The sequence below is a fragment of the Topomyia yanbarensis genome, chromosome 2, assembly GCF_030247195.1.
Source record: "Topomyia yanbarensis strain Yona2022 chromosome 2, ASM3024719v1, whole genome shotgun sequence".
Taxonomy (NCBI): Eukaryota; Metazoa; Arthropoda; class Insecta; order Diptera; family Culicidae; genus Topomyia; species Topomyia yanbarensis.
Genome location: NC_080671.1, coordinates 348,678,227 through 348,694,511, shown reverse-complemented (window position 1 = coordinate 348,694,511; position 16,285 = coordinate 348,678,227). Strand labels below are relative to the sequence as shown.

Below are 16,285 nucleotides of genomic sequence, written 5' to 3'. Positions count from 1 at the left end.
GTTTCATTTTGCTGCATTACCCAGCATCTTTCAAAAGAGTCTTAATTTCGTTCAAATTTTATCTACTCTTCTCTATATCTCCTTGCTCCTAAAATACCATTGGTGCTCATAAAACGGTGGATTCTGGATTTATATTTTTTCAGCTTAAAGGTGGGACTTTGCTAGCATTCAGGTTCCTCTGCGCACACTGTTAAAATAAAGCGATCCATTTTTTTGCAAATGAAAATGTTTTTTGAATAAAGCTTCTTTACCAATAGGCTCCGTGCGAATCTAGAAACTTTGGTAAAAATTGAATAGCTTTCTCTGGCGATTTTAGATCGCGATGTAGTTTCCTACAAAGTTTTACACAATGAAATTATCCATTAGATTCTCACTTTTGGTAATATTTGAATGTCTAAAGTACTACCAAGGTGCAAAAATGTGAAATAGTTTCATTGAAAACCCTATGTTTTCAAACAAAAAAACTTTAAAATAAAAAGTTGTTCTGGAGTCCCGACAGAATATTTTAATTTTACTTTCAAATGGAAGAGAAAAGCCGATTCTATCACATGCTGAAGTTTTGGCGATGCCGATTTTTTTCGAACAAATTTCTTCTGCCAAACACACCGTGATCCGACTGCATTGTGCCATTACTTTGACCCTTCAAATTTACGAAAGAACTTTTCTAACTGAAACACCTGCTCCTCGAATTTGTGTAACATTCCAAATACGATGTAAGTTATGTTGTTTTAACATGTTTATGTGAAATTCTTTAAATCTTTACACCTGAAGTCTTTCTTCGGGGGACTTCATATTCACCGTGGCTTATTCGCAGACAATACTGCTAGCATTGGCAAATGCTTTTGTGGTCACCGCGTTAGGAGAGCGGAACCATTTCCACGTTCATACGAAATTATTGTTTGAAAGTCGAACTAAAAAGAATGACAAAGTTCACACAAAAAACGCAAAACTGAGACTTCGCCAAGGCGCCAGAAGGTCACGCTACGGCTCTGGGTGATATTTAGAGAAGATATCTCAAATCATTTTCAATTTCATGCAACATGGTTCACGTAAACTATTTTACAAAATTTGGAGTATTATCCGTGGAATCATTTTCGTTTTATGCGTTATTTCATGAAATGTTCAGCGTACCTCTTACTGGTCACGAGCAGTAGATAAAATAAAACTATTGGGACCTCAAACATTGTCACTCATTCGATAAGGTTCAATGTGATGTTTGGACAGAAATCAAAAACTGCGCTGAGCACCACAAATCGTGTTCACACTTTTATGTTCCAGCTGATATTGTCACGTTACTCCGAGTAAAAAACTGATGGTAACCAAAAAATAACGGATCGCGATAAGGCGAAGAGAAATTACGAATACCATGATAGAACTGCTGATATCATGAACATGAGTCACATTATTCCACGTGCAAATTCGAAAGTAAGTTCCAGAATAAAAAATATCCAAGATTGTGAAAATCGTGACTAAGATCCTGAACTCATGAACACAAACCACATAAATCGTCACAAAAAGATCAAAACTCGTGAATAAGCTCATGAAATCATGAACATCGTTTGACTATCGGCTGTGTATTCCCAAATCATGAATCATAACGAGAACTAAACATGTCCAGCAATCAACAACAGTAACCCAACCAAACATTCGATTGTAACGCCTTGTATATACAGTGGAGCCCCGATTTTGTCTACCACCGATTTTATCAGTTTTTTTACCCAATTTTGTCAGCTTCATAAGAAAACTGATAGTTGGTAATTTGATACGCTCCAGCAAACGAACCAAGTTGAATTCGAGTAAATCCTTTCTTGAACATATGTTTTTATCTTAGATATCCAAAACATGTAAAAAGGTCAGATCCCCTAAAGGAAAATTTAAACTAAATAATCAGAAAGGGCTTTGAGGCTATAACTAGAAACTAAAGAAGAATATTTTAAGAGCATCGGTTTATTAAAAAGAAAAGAAAATATATGTCCCGATTTTGTCAATGAACCCGTTTTATCAGCCAAAAATTCACCAAGGGGCTGATAAAAATGGGTTTTCACTGTATTCGGGGCAAACAAGTCTTGAAAATACAAATAGTTTCATGACTACGAGGTTTATTATTCTTAATTTCAGAAACTTGGTCAGGATGAACGATTTTTTCCGCGTGGTTCGCATGCCTTATTCAAATGATCGGAAGCAAATTTACACGTATTGTCACCCAATGCCGACTTTATCCAGGCTTGGAAATGGTACAGTTGCTGCACAAATATTAATCCCTTCTTGTCTTATCGTTAAACATTAGCTGCTTCCTACAAATTTGGCGAAATAGGATGATGATAATGATACCTCTGACACCTACTTTACACATTACCACCATAGTCATTATTCGCGATAATAATCTTTCAATTTAAATTCTTCATAATCGTATTTTTTTATTTACAGTTCCAAGGGATATCAACGAAAGAGGACGTGATTTGGACCAGGTTCTGAATGCCTACATGTCATTTGTTAAGCCAGCTTTCGAAGAGTTTTGCTCGCCAGTAAGTTCAAAATGCATCAGTTGAGTGACCTAACCGAATGATAATATTTTGCCTTTTCCAGACCAAAAAGTTCGCAGATGTGATCATTCCACGCGGAGCTGATAATACAGGTATGAATATTTTTTTTATTTTTCTTTTCAACACTGTTACTTCTACTGTATCGTGAGTTGGATTCTATGAGCGAGTTGCTTTTATATAGCAAGAAGGGATGCTGTTGTTCACGAAATAGTCTGCACAAATATTTATCATAAATTGAATGCACCTGACTGAGTATTCGTTTGTTTTTATACTTTGGTTAAACTGTCGATTTGTGGTACTTCATCATAATTTCGGATTATTAGTTTTCCTAATCATTGCTCGATTCTATTCCTAACTAGTATTATATAGGGGACTTTCGCCAATCGCTTTCAATCTCTATCTATTACTATCAACTACCCTCTGCTACCGATTTGCTTTATTATGATATCATTTTTACAGTTGCGATTGACCTAATAGTACACCACATTAGCGAGATTATGCATATTAATGCCGGCAACGGAACTACCACAGGAACACAAAAAACTCACTTTGCACATGGCTTTGCAAACGATGAGACACACGCTTAGGGATGTGCTTTGCTTACATTCTCGGTTTATCTTTTTCGTTGTAGTCTTTAACAGCTGATCCTCGAAGAGGTGTCCTAAGATAATGATTTAAGTACACACGAACATCCATAAACATAGATAGTAGTGTCTAACGCACCACACGGTAGCACACAAATTGCAGCTATTATCAATCACCTGCAAGGTTTAGTTCGATAAGTTTTCTATAACGTATCAAGTATCTACCACTTACAATAGTTCAATTAAGGTTTTTGGAAAGTATTATTAAGAGATAGCAAACGGTCTCATTCATTGTTTTGCAACCCAACCGGTATTTTGGAACATTTAGTGCATTTAAACATCACATTCCCTACCCTCACAAAATTTCCGGAATAATTCTGCCAAAACAAAAAAATAATTGTAAATTTAAAGTCCCTGCTAAGAAAAATGTCAATGCTCAGTTCTAATTAGGCAAAACTTTCTGAGAAAAAATCGAATTATACTTGTAAGGAAAAAATGAGCTTAAGTATGCATACCACATCCTCTTTGGGAAATCAATAAAAAGGACGATCAAAACACGCATGGTTTCTTTTCATTTCATCCAACCAAATTCCTTTGCATCCGATAGCGTTGAGAACCCATCTCAATTAGCTATGATTCGAAAGAAAAATTATCTGAAAGAAACTCATGTGTGTTAATAATTCTACGACTTGTCCTTCCGCTTTTCGAGCGCAAATCCCCCTAAAATCGGTTCCATTAAAACATTTCAAATGCTGCTAATTTGCAAATCGACCAACAGTATTATAGTGACGATTGTTTTCTATTAGAGTTAATTCTACTGCAGCCGAAAGTTTTCTTTTTATTTTTAGTGACTGCTTTGGATTACTTTACCTTACTCCTATCACATTAACACATTGCGTGAACATTGCATTGATGCGTCCGATTTATATAGTTACCGAACTTGATTGTAGACCGCTGTCAGCCGAAATGTGTTCATTTGTTGGCTTTCATTCCAGTGGCCATCGATCTGATCGTGCAGCACATCCGCGAGTTTTTGAACAACCGAACCCGGCAAGACCACAGTCCCCATCTGGCAACCGGTGGTACCAGTGCGTTGAACCTTTCCCGTGGCCGAGGTAAGACAACAACCGTCGACAATGATCCACACTATCGGCCACACTAGACAGACAGCAAGTTAGCCTATAGCACCATCCCCATCTTGGACCGCGTTCTAGTAGAAGAATGTACGGGGCTTTTTCATGAGTGATCATCATCATGTGCGTTTTGCGTTTGTTCGTGTCGTGTCGCATTAACCGTTTCATCGTGTCGTATCGTATCGTGTTGTATCGCACTGCGACAGCGCAATGACTGACACCATAGGATTGTGAAATCACGTGTAAAATGTCATTAGGAATTTCATCTAATTGTCACCACATGTCTAGGTCTAACACATTAACGCTTCAAAACGTATAGCCGTAAGTTTAAAATGTTAGCAACTGATTCATCTAACTTTTTACATATTCAAACATATACACACATCCTCATAACTTGTTTCAATAGTTTTTTGGAATATTTAAGATTGTTTATCTTTTGTAGATTAGATGTGTTGCAAGTGTCATGTTTAAAAATTAAGTTTTTAATGGCTATGCATATCATGTTATTTTACTATTTGTTTAGTCTTTATATAAACGTAAGAACGAAGGATGTTGTTCTACAATGTAAATATTTCGACAACAATTTTGGTATTTCATCAGAATGACACTAACCTAATATCCATTATGACTAAAATATTGCTGCGTTGGAGATGAGCCGCATTGACATTCGAATTTGCATAAAAAACCAATCGTTTATAAGAGAAATTTGCAATGTTGCTCCAGATAAACTTTTAGAATTTGACGGAAAATGAGTTTTGGGTTTGGTATCGAGTAAAAGGTGGGATCTCAACGAGCCTTAAAAAAGTAATCATAAATACACCGTCAAATTTAGGGATAATTCTGTCTAACTATAGAATATGTCTTATCCGTTATTACATTGAATAACATTACCTTGAATAGTCGTATATGACTTTAAAAACCCACAAATAGTCTCTCTGTCCATTAATATTAATTAGATAACACTAGTTTACAAACTTTTAAAAATCCTTGTTTTTTTTCCTTTTTAAACGTTTCTTTAAAAACAACGGAAAATAAACAGAGAAAGAATGACAGGAACGGTGAAAAATAGAATTCACCTTTTCACTGAACATATTTAGAAAAGATATGTCCTCCAGCAGGAACCGAACTTGCGATTACCAAATCTCTAGTTAGGTGCGTTAACCACTCCGCCATCGAGGAAGTGTAACGAAGTTCTGGGATGGCCCACCTCACACCAATACACATCTTTTGTAGTGTAGATAGTTTACGAGCAGATATCTTTCACTCAAGCGAGATTCCTTCAATCTTACTTCACTTCCGTGTATGCCCATCCTTTTCTCTTGTAAATCCAAAGGCCTCTGTTTCACAAATATCTTTTCATTTATTTATTTCATATCTTCGGTATACACCGTACAGACACTTTTCAAAACTATATATTTCTTATTAATAACTTATATCTATGCATGGAAATATTAAAATCGAAGAAGTTTCGTTAAATATGAGGTATCATCATTCGAGTTGATTATGTTGTGCATATGAAGTACGGTGTCTAGGGATCTAGAACAGAGTGGGGTTACGTAGAACACGGGGAGGCGCATACAAATTAATGCCTGGAGATCTGAACTGTCGATATTACCTGATAGCAAGTCGAAAACAAAAACTCTTTGCAGGAAGATTCGGCGAGTCGCCAGAGCCTGCATACCGAGTAGCATACATCTATCGTCATAAGGAGACAATACAACTGGATCATTCCATGGAAGTGAGCGCGAATCGCACAAACATATTGGTATACGTTCTAATCGGTCACTTTCTGATCAAAGCACAGTAAAGTGCTTTTAGTGAGTAGAAATCATCCAAGCCCGCCATGTTCCGCTTTAAGAAGCCCAGCATTCCGAAAGCTTTAGCAGTTATCGCTAGGGACGTTTCGATAATAAAATACATCGATACTTAGAATCGATACTGGTATCGAATGCAAGTACTGATACTTTCGATATAATCGTAGTCGTAGTATCGATACTTGAAAGTATCGCCATTCGATTCCGCTCTTTTACCACAGACTAACAGACATAACACTATGAGTGAATTCCCACAAAAACATCGATCCGGCAATTTTCCCAGAACACTAGCTCCACCTTTTATGCACAGTCCCAAACACTCATTTGCTGATGGGTTACTACTCAGGTTTGGGAACAATTTTTCACTAGTGGTCTATCCCCCATCTGCTTGTTCATAGGTCAGTGGCGCCGTAATTTCAAATGTGGACACAGTCCCAACTACAAATATATTTAAAATGACCGTTAAAGCGGGCGAAGCATTGTTTTCGAGTGTTATGTCTGTTAGTCTGTGCTTTTACAGTAGCTTAATTCCCTGAATTAGGTTATCTGCAGACCGTTGTTTGGAAATTCAGTAGTGGGTTTTGTCAGTTAACGTTTTGCTCTGCTCCTGGGAACAGAAAAACCCATTCGACAAATATATTTTATTGATCTGATTCGTTTGATGTTGGATCCAGTCGACGATTATGTCAGACGTCGAATGTCAGAAAAGATAAACAATAAATAATTTGGCTGATCAGAAAGTCTCATGGACTGTCAAATAATGGGCAATGTTCGGAATCGATGTTTTCATCAAATGCGATTGGTGCTCCAGTTATTGTAGCAACTCAAATGTAACAACCGATTCCGCAATGGTTTAGCCTGAATAGGTTATCACATTCCACTCGGAAATAATTCCAAAATCGTTCATAATTCCGAATCGAATACTTCCAACTACTGGTTCATTCGATTCTTTTCGATATCGTGAAGATTGTATCGATATCAGTAAAGTATCGTGATTGAAGTATCGATACCAAAAAATCGAGCATCGGAAACAGAAGTATCGATTCCGTACTAGTATCGAAAATATCGCAACGTCCCTAGTTATCGCTGTGATATGGTCGGAAAAGCTCAACTTCCTATCGAAGAGCACTTCCAAGTCAAGGATCGAGTCGACGCTTTCAATTGTACTTCCGTGTAAGCTGTATTCATAATGTCCTGGAGTAAGCAAGCGTCCGAAACTAATTATTTTGCATTTATTAACGTTGACTTCCATTCCGTCAAATGTGCACCATTCTTGAATAATACAGATATCTTCTTGAAGCACTATGCCGTCAAGTGCCGAAGCGATAGTTCGGAAGATTTTGAGATCGCGTACAGCAATTTCCCAGACTTGATCCGACTACAGGTATCGTTAATAAACATAATAAATGATGACCCAAATGACTGCCTTGCGGGACACTTGTGGGTGTTCTGAATGTGCGTGTTTTTTTATACCCACGAATACCGAGCGATCGGAAAGATAAGACTACAACCAGTTTGTCAGTCAGGTGGGAAATTCTAAACGCTTCAATTTCAGGATTGCGACGTTGTGCTGTACTTTGTCGAAAGCTTTTGAAAAATCGATATAAATTGCGTCCACATGATGGCGCTTCTCGACGGCGGGAAACAGCTTAGAAGACTCTTAGACTCCGTCACAGCTATTTATTGTTCAGATGAGGCATTAATAGGTAGGTCACATTTTAGACTGTTACCGAGTGACCGTTGAAGGCGTGGAAGATTGTAGTCCCCAAAGACGAGAACAGTGTCGGTGTGTCAGCATTGTCTAAAATTGTTTGAACGGCATTAGCGTGCGCGAGATACAAATCCGGATCACTATTTGGCCTAAGATAAGCACAGCTAATATATACAGATTGATTCGGGAAGGCGATACGCACGGCGTTTTGCTCCAAGCGTTCAATTCCTGACAACCTTAGCTGCGAACCTGAGAGGTTGTTCTTTACCGCTATTAGGACGCCACCGCCTCGGCGCAGATGACTGGTTGTGGAGTTACGGTCGCAGCGGTATATTACGTAGTTCGACGAGAGTTCAGCTTTAATATGCCTTTGTGCAGCCAGGTTTCCGTTAGTACAATGACGTCGTAATCACTAGAACAAAGCGCTAGATGAATTCCCGTGTTTTCGTTCTCATTCCGCTCACGTTCTGGTAGTAAAAGGAAGAAACTGCTCGAAATGTGCAACAACAATACAGAAATACAGAAAATAAAACAGGCGATGTAACTAGTTGTGAGGAGGGCGAAGCGCAGTGGAGGTCATCGTTGCTGAGTCGGTCGCATTCGGTTTCCAAAAAACCTTTCTGGAATCCGACTTCTCTTCGAACTAACGATAAGCAATCCCAACTGGTCATGTAGACGACGTCATTTAGTCCACAGCACAACGACGAAGAGCAAAAACCGCCACATTTTACAGCATTACGACCATCAGCAAAAATTATCAGTGCAACTCTCACGAAATCCAGGCATTTTACAATATGCGGTAGTGTAAGGGTTACTAGTTTGAGTTCTCAGTAACAGATGGCGCCCCTTACACCTCACAAGCTATATCAGTTATATTTTTAGGTACGAAATTCACGTAGGTACAAGATCGAAGGGGCGCAAGAAAGAATTGATCAAAACAAACACGCACAACCAAGGATGCGAAATGCCTACGTTTTCTACGGCTGTAATTTTTCTGCCTACATTCTCCTTTCTCATGCGACGCTGCTGTCGTTCGCTAGTGCAGGACGCCCAGCGCTGTACGGCAGCCTGTAAGCAAAGTAGTAACTTTTTAATATTTTTAATTTATTCAATATTTTAATCACAAACGACGACAATGAATGCAGTTCATTTACGCCACGACCGGCATCAACGCTTTCGTGTGCGGGCCTCTCCCTTTGACTATGCAGAGAAAACTGTACAAAGCGAGAGAACAAACTTTACTACGCCACACTCTCACCGAGCAGTCGAAGTACAACTGTGTACGGAAAAGTGTACTCGGTTTGGCTACCGTTCTGGCAAGCGCAGTAGTGATGCGTAGCTGTAGCGGGCTGTACGGCTTGTGCAAATGTAAATGTACCGGAAAAATGTAGTTTATCGGTACCGTTCGCATCCCTGCACACAACTTCTCGCCTTTCTCGTTCTGGCACACGGAGATCAGGAAGGCGGATGACAACTGATAGATGCAGATGTTTATGGTTGGTGGCTCTTTCGGTTGGCAGAAGTAAAACACAGCAGCGGCGATTATGTTTATTTCTGCTGAGTGATGAACAACTTTGCTGTGCATCAGCTATGGGTGCTTACTGAATTGAGAGACGGTATGTGGTCGTATGTGCAGATGTGGATATGTTGTGCAGAATGGTAATATTTATATATATTGCGAGTGGAAGCGATGGTGGCGAGACGAACATGTACGATGATAAAAACAAAAATTTAAGAGCGCAGAAAAATAGCGTAAACAGTCACAAACAGGGTTGCCATTCTCGCAGATGTAATTTGAAATGAAGTCACCACAAATTCCCAACAGTGCCGTGATCACCGCTGCAGCCCCAATAACAACTAATGGACTTATCGACCCCCAGGAATCAGGAATCAGAATATATTGGCTTAAATGGCACGTTCCCCGTATGTAGTCGGGGATTTGTGCCTTGCCGTGTGTTTTCATCATTTCCTGAGCGGAAGGAAAGGATAAGGAGGTGTGGGGAAGTAGAATTGGAAGGGTGGGAAAAATAACAGCACAAAAACAAAAATAAACAACAGGTAAGTTAAACTCACAAGTAGTTCAACTTGCCTGCGAATAAGCCTAAAGCTCTTTACCACCTTGCATTGGATAAGAAACTTTAGTATGTCTCTGAGTTTCAGTCGTCCAAACATGGTTTCGTCTATATAAGGACGGCCGAAGACTTGAAATCGCAATTGCGCTACCACTGGACAGTTGCATATCAGATGATATGAGGTTCCGTAGTCGGATTCACAAAGATCACATGAAAAAGACTCAGCGCGCTGAATAGTTGCCATGTGATAATTGAGTTTGCAGTGACCGGTTGGTCAGCATGCCGCAGTGGAGCTTCGAAAAATGTAGGAGATTTTTCGAAATCACTGGGCACGGTTGTTCTAGAAACGCCTTTGTTTGGCGACACGTTTGTAGATTTCTCCAATAATTGCGGTGCTCGGACAAAGCCCAGGACCGTATTTTTTCCCTTATCCATTTTGTCGAAATTGGCAGCGCGGGCTCAGGACCAACGAAGTCAATCGCTGAACCTGCCCTGGCCAATTCGTCAGCCCATTCATTTCCAGTAATACCAGAACTCAGAAAGGTAGATAGTGTTGACAATGCTTAGTTATTCGATTTGGGTTCGGCACGCGATCACTAGCTTGGACCAGGATTTGTCTGAGCTAAGGGCCTTGATTGCAGCCTGACTATCGGAGCAGAAGTTTATAACTCTGCCGGACAAACTCAGTTGAAGGGCCGATTGCACCCCGCACATAATCGCAAAGATTTCTGCTTGGAATACAGTACAGTATCTACCTAGTGAGTGAGATTGTTCCAATCTCATTTCACGGCAGTAGACACCAGCACCAGCACGTCCCTCCATCGGAGAACCGTCAGCGTAACAAACCACTTGCGTTTGTTGTTGTCTTTCCATAAAGCCAGACAACCACTCCTCTTGAGAGGGAATCTTCACATGGAATGTCCTGTAAGGAAAACTACATGTGAGTGTAATATCGCTGGGAGCAAGAATATCTTCACCCCATGTAACCATTTCGTCGCTGTTGTGCTATCTTATGACAAGCGCCATTTTTATCTCGAAACTTATAAATGGTATAAAAAATTCAAGGAAGGTAATTGATGCTTCTTTCTATTCTGTGTTAAACACTCAAATTTTACAAAGATCAGTTGACTATGTTGCGAGCTTTTAGTATAAATGTAACAAAAGTCGCACTCACACGTGTCATAGATGTGTATTGATGACAAAATTTGTATAGCGTGTCATAATCGTGCATGGAAAATTTTCCATAGAAAAAAAACATCAACTATTAACTTTTATTCATATCTTTGGCTTCATTTGGTCTATAAACAATCAGTGAGATGCATTTTGAAGGAAATAAGTCAGGGAATCTAGTTATTTTTGGTTACAGTGTTGCCAAATATGCTATATTTCCAGTTAAACTTAAATTGCATTTTTTTCACAATTCGCGCATTTTTGTTTTGAAAATGATTATGCCATTGTGTTTCTGAGATAGTTTTACATATAAAAACATCTTATTCATCAAGATAATTTGAGCCAATCCCACTACACAGCCATTTGAAGCAAAAAATTAAAAATTTCTCAGCACATATCTCGCTATATCTCAGTAACCATGCAGAAAGTCGAAATTCTGTAAACGCCACCTTGTAGAGATTTTTTGGACAAGTGATGTGGCATTTCTAACTCAGTTAACCCCAAAATGGTGTTTGTCATAAGATAGCACACCAGCGACGATTTGTGACCACAATCGTGTATGACTGGTAGCAAGATCAACATGGTTACTGTTCCAAAGCCCAGTAACCTGCAGTCTGTATGCACATGATAGTGCTTCTTGTTTGAGGTGTATGTGTAATGGTTTGATATTTAGAAGTACCTCGAGAACAGCAGTCGGAGTCGTGGTGAAAGCACCAGTCAACGCCATGAGCGCCATTTTTTGCAGATGGTCTAGCTTTGACTGGACTGTCATTACCTCTCCCCTCTGCCACCACACAAGGCATCCGTATGACAGTATTGGACGTGCAATTGACGTGTAAATCCAATAGATGTATTTGGGTTTGAGACCCCAGATCTCTCAAAAAGTTCGTCTGCACTGTCCGAAGGCCATGCACGCTTTCTTGACTCTGAAATCAATGTGAGCAGACCAATTCAGTTTGGAATCCAATATAACTCCAACGTATTTGACTTGATCTGCACACAGTAGCTCAGAATCAAAGAACTGCAAGGGACGAACCCCGGTTGTTATTCGCTTCTTCGTGAAAAGAACCATTGAAGTTTTGCTTGGGTTAACTGATAGTTTAACTTGTCGACAACACTGTTCGACAGCTCTTAATGGCTGTTGCATTAAGTCAACGATTGTTCCGATGCGAAATCCAGTAATTAGTATTTGGTAATCGTCAGCAAACCCGTAGGTTGGAAATCCAAGCTCATTGAGTTTCTTCAACAAGCCGTCAGCTACCAAGTTCCATAACAAAAGTGACAGAACGCCGCCCTGAGGACAACCACAAATACTCAACTTCCGTATCTCAGCCTGTCGCAGTGACGAGCAAATTATGCGCTTACTAAGCATTGCGTCTATCCAACCCGAGATACATGCAGGTATCCCATGATTGCGCGTCGTTTCCAGAATAGACTGGAAGGACACATTGTCAAAAGCACCCTCAATATCTAGGAATACACCCGAGCTAGATTGCTTGAGCGAGAAGGCCTTCTCAATGTTGTAAACAACATCGTAAAGCAGAGTGATCGTGGACTTCCCACACTGATATGCATGTTGCATTTTCTGCAGTGGATATTCAACTAAACTAACGTTCCTGATGTGATGATCGATTATCCGTTCCAAAGCTTTCAGAAGAAAAGAACTTAAGCTGATAGGTCTACAACTCTTGGCTTCTTCATAGCTTGAGCGCCCCCCTATGGGAATAAATCTAACAGTTATTTCTCGCCATGCTTTCGGGATATATCCGGTAGCAAGACTGGAAAGCATAATCTTTTTCAAGACATGTTTAAGAATATCAAATCCATTTTGCAGTAGCACGGGAAGTATTCCATCTTTTCCGGGTGATTTGTATGGAGCAAAGCTGTCAACTGCCCACTTGGCCGACTCAGTGGAAACCAATGTGCGTGCTAACGCCCACGAGCCCGAATCACCAGAATGAGATCTGTGAACATTGTTCAGCTCCGGATCGATACAACCTGGAAAGTGTGTGTGTCGAAGAGACAATTAAGAACATCTTTTTCGTCCGTCACATAAACACCATCTCTGGTTTTTAAGGACTTCATCTGAAAATCATTCGATTTTATATAACCTGCTAGCCTCGTTCAGACTAGAGACATTAGTGCAAAGGTTTTGCCAGCCAGCCCGCTCTGCTGATCTGAGACATTTCTTATATGCACTACGAGCTGACCTGAAAGCCCTGGAGTCATCACGCTGACGCCGGTTCCAAGATCTTCCCATAACTTTCTTCATTCATTCAAGCTCAGCCCTCCACCAAGGAGCTCCCCTAGTCGATTTAACAGTACGAAGTGGACAAGCTTCTTCGTAGGATGCTAATATGAATGAGTTTGTCGTGTCCACGACGTCATCTAAGTCATCTAGTTGACTAATTGTTGGAAAATATCCATGAAATTTAGTAGTTTAGTTTTCCAAAAAGATTGGTAGATTTAGAATTACGATATGTTACCACATTGAAGGTGACATCAAAATGATCGAAAAATATATATTTATGATGGGATAGAGGCGGTTCAGTTTCATTTGGAACCTGCCAATTTCCAGCCAGCTCATGCCAAATTCTATCAGAGCAAAGTGTTATGTCTAACACCTCCTCCCTCCCAGACCTCGCAAAAGTTGGTCGGTTTCCTACATTCAGAATATGGAGATTTGTACTACTTATGTACTCCATCAGTTCAGTGTTGAGTGTACAAAAAGATAAAAGGGGTGCTTTTGAGTCGATTGCAATTGTCTGGTTCCTTTTTACTTTTGTTTCCCCCTGATTTCTGATCATCTTTCTCTCTCTATTCCATGGTTAAAAAACGAGAGAGTGTCACATACTGAAAGTATTAGATCGAACGATAATTTCAACTTACTAACAGATTCAACTAGTCGCAACATTTTAGTTGCTTTCCGATATTGTTGGTTATGCTATTCATATCATTATCGCCGCGTTGTTTTTTAAACTCACACGGTCATTTATTGGTAACTATAGAAGGCGATTAAAATGCTAATGCTGGTTACATCAATTTTATCGTGTGAAATTAACCTAAGAGCGAAAATTGAAAGCAAATATTGATAGATAGCTATAATATCAATAGACTAAAATGTGATTTAGCAGCAATTGACATCCAATTGAAAGAAATCAGTTTGTCTTCATATCTCGCCCTGAGCAGAAGCAAAAAATCGTCCCGCGCAAGTGAAACAGTCAATTCTACCTAAAAATCAATCGGTGCCTATCACACAAGCAGTCCATATAACAATAGCCTATACCTACTGTGCGATTTAATGATGAGTGACGGTGCCCAGCAAAAAGCAACACAGATGCGGCCGAACTGTGTTGCTGTTGATTTTTCAAAATGCCCCGTAAGACCAGCCATTCGGGAAGTGGAACAGTTATTAAAAGTGCAGATGGAACTCAATCTGGCTGAAGTGAAAACCCTACAAATGCATCATATCAAACATTGCGTGCTGATTTCGTTCAACAACATTAACCAAGCTGAGTCATTCGCCTCGCGAAACAACATGCAGCACACCGCCGAATGCGGCAATGTTAAATATAGCATTCCCGTATACATCGAGAACGGCGCCGTAGAAGTTAGGGTCCATGATTTGGCTACGCGTACCCCTGACGGCGCGATTAAAAAATGCTTGCGAAAATACGGAGAAGTAGACTCCGTTACACATGATACATGGAGGAATTTTTTCCCGGGCATCCCTAACGGTGTTCGTGTGGTGAGAATGCGTGTGAGCAAGCCAATTCCCTCATACTTAAGCTTCACAGTGTTAGGAAGGGACGATGCTCTCATTCAACAGACATCACTAGTCACGTACCCAGGGCAAATTCCTACGTGCCAGTTCTGCACGAAGAAGCTACACCTCGGAAAACCTTGCGTAGAAACTGTTAAGGAAAACTCAAATCCAACTGAAATCAGCACACAACCATCTTACGCTAAACCACTAACAGCTGCAAAACCAGCTTCTCCGGATCAAGAAGCAACAAACATGAATTCTACAACGATCGCGTTTAATGTCTCTAAGCCAACAACCAGTAACAACAACAATGAAGCGAAATCAGAAGAGAACGGACACACAATAGCGACCCATACGATTAAAGCACAAACCAGAACAACCGATCGTGAACAGCATGCGAGTAGCACAGATGAAGATATGGACGAGTACGACAACGAGAAAGAAGGCAGACCAAATGACCCTCAAGATTCGGCGAACAACTTTTCACCGCCAAGGAAACGAATCTCAACACGCAGCAGCAAGCTGCGTCAACAAGATGGCACGAGTAAAAAATAAATACTGTTTAATTCTTTATTTTTACATATTATAAAATATTAAAAGATGTCCGGCTCAGTTATGCTAACGCGTTGAGCCGTGTCAAATAAACAGAGAAAAAAATTGAAAGAAAGGACAAAATCACGAACGTTAGACCACTGTAGTTACTATGTACGTTTTTTTGTAGCGGCAACGTAAATAATACACTCGTGCATTTAGTTCGTGGATAAATGAATTAGAATCTCAGTTACTTGTCCACAAATTTTCATTTTACATGTTTAAAATTTCAATTGTTGAAATTGTTTAAAAAAATATCACGGCATCCCAGATTTACAGTGTTTTAAACATTCATTAAAAAACATGAAATTTAGTAACAATAAAAATGGCATTGCGTTAAAATCACGCGAAAACAAAAACTGTTTTTCTGCAAATTGAATTTTTTAGCCTAGCACGCTTGATGTTTAAATTTAAAAACTATTGATTCACATAACAAAGGTAATTCTAGCGAAAATCTGGCATTATATCCAAGTTTTGTTCAACGTGGCAAGAATTTTAGTGGTTGTCCGACAGGCCTCGGGTGAGCGACTAGCCACATCCCTGTCGTCATCATGGTTGCTGCCGGTTGGTGGTTGATTGCTTCATGTTCGCGATCAGATGTTATTCCTTGCTTGTTGCCCTTACGGGTTACGAGTGTCAATTTTCTGACTAAGCGCACTGGCTATTGATTTTGAGATACTTGACGCAGCTTTTAAGTTGTTAATATTACCTGAACAGCTGCTACATATTTGGCAACCGTTCGTAGTTCAGGTAACGGTATTGAAGACTGTAAATGGGAATTTATTTCCGTAGATGAGCTTTCCTTAACGGTTTCTGAGCAGGGTAGTCCGTAACGGTTCGTCTTTTCACAGATCTGGCACGTATTAGTTTATACTGTATTTGGAGGGAGGACCACTTCATG

The 16,285-nt window shown here is 39.8% G+C and overlaps 1 protein-coding gene across 4 annotated transcripts in view; it reads left to right on the top strand.

Moving 5' to 3' along the window:
* The window catches only part of LOC131684187 (uridine-cytidine kinase), a 31,506-nt gene that overhangs the window by 11,316 nt on the left and 3,905 nt on the right, over positions 1 to 16,285 (top strand). For 3 of the 4 annotated variants that reach the window (XM_058966841.1, XM_058966842.1, XM_058966843.1), the window contains exons 4-6: positions 2,428 to 2,525; positions 2,587 to 2,635; positions 4,123 to 4,242. In XM_058966841.1, coding sequence (XP_058822824.1) covers positions 2,428 to 2,525; positions 2,587 to 2,635; positions 4,123 to 4,242 — 267 coding nt within the window. Of the gene's footprint in view, positions 1 to 2,427; positions 2,526 to 2,586; positions 2,636 to 3,002; positions 3,706 to 4,122; positions 4,243 to 16,285 lie in introns of those variants that run through there. The other variant, XM_058966844.1, reaches the window with a different exon arrangement.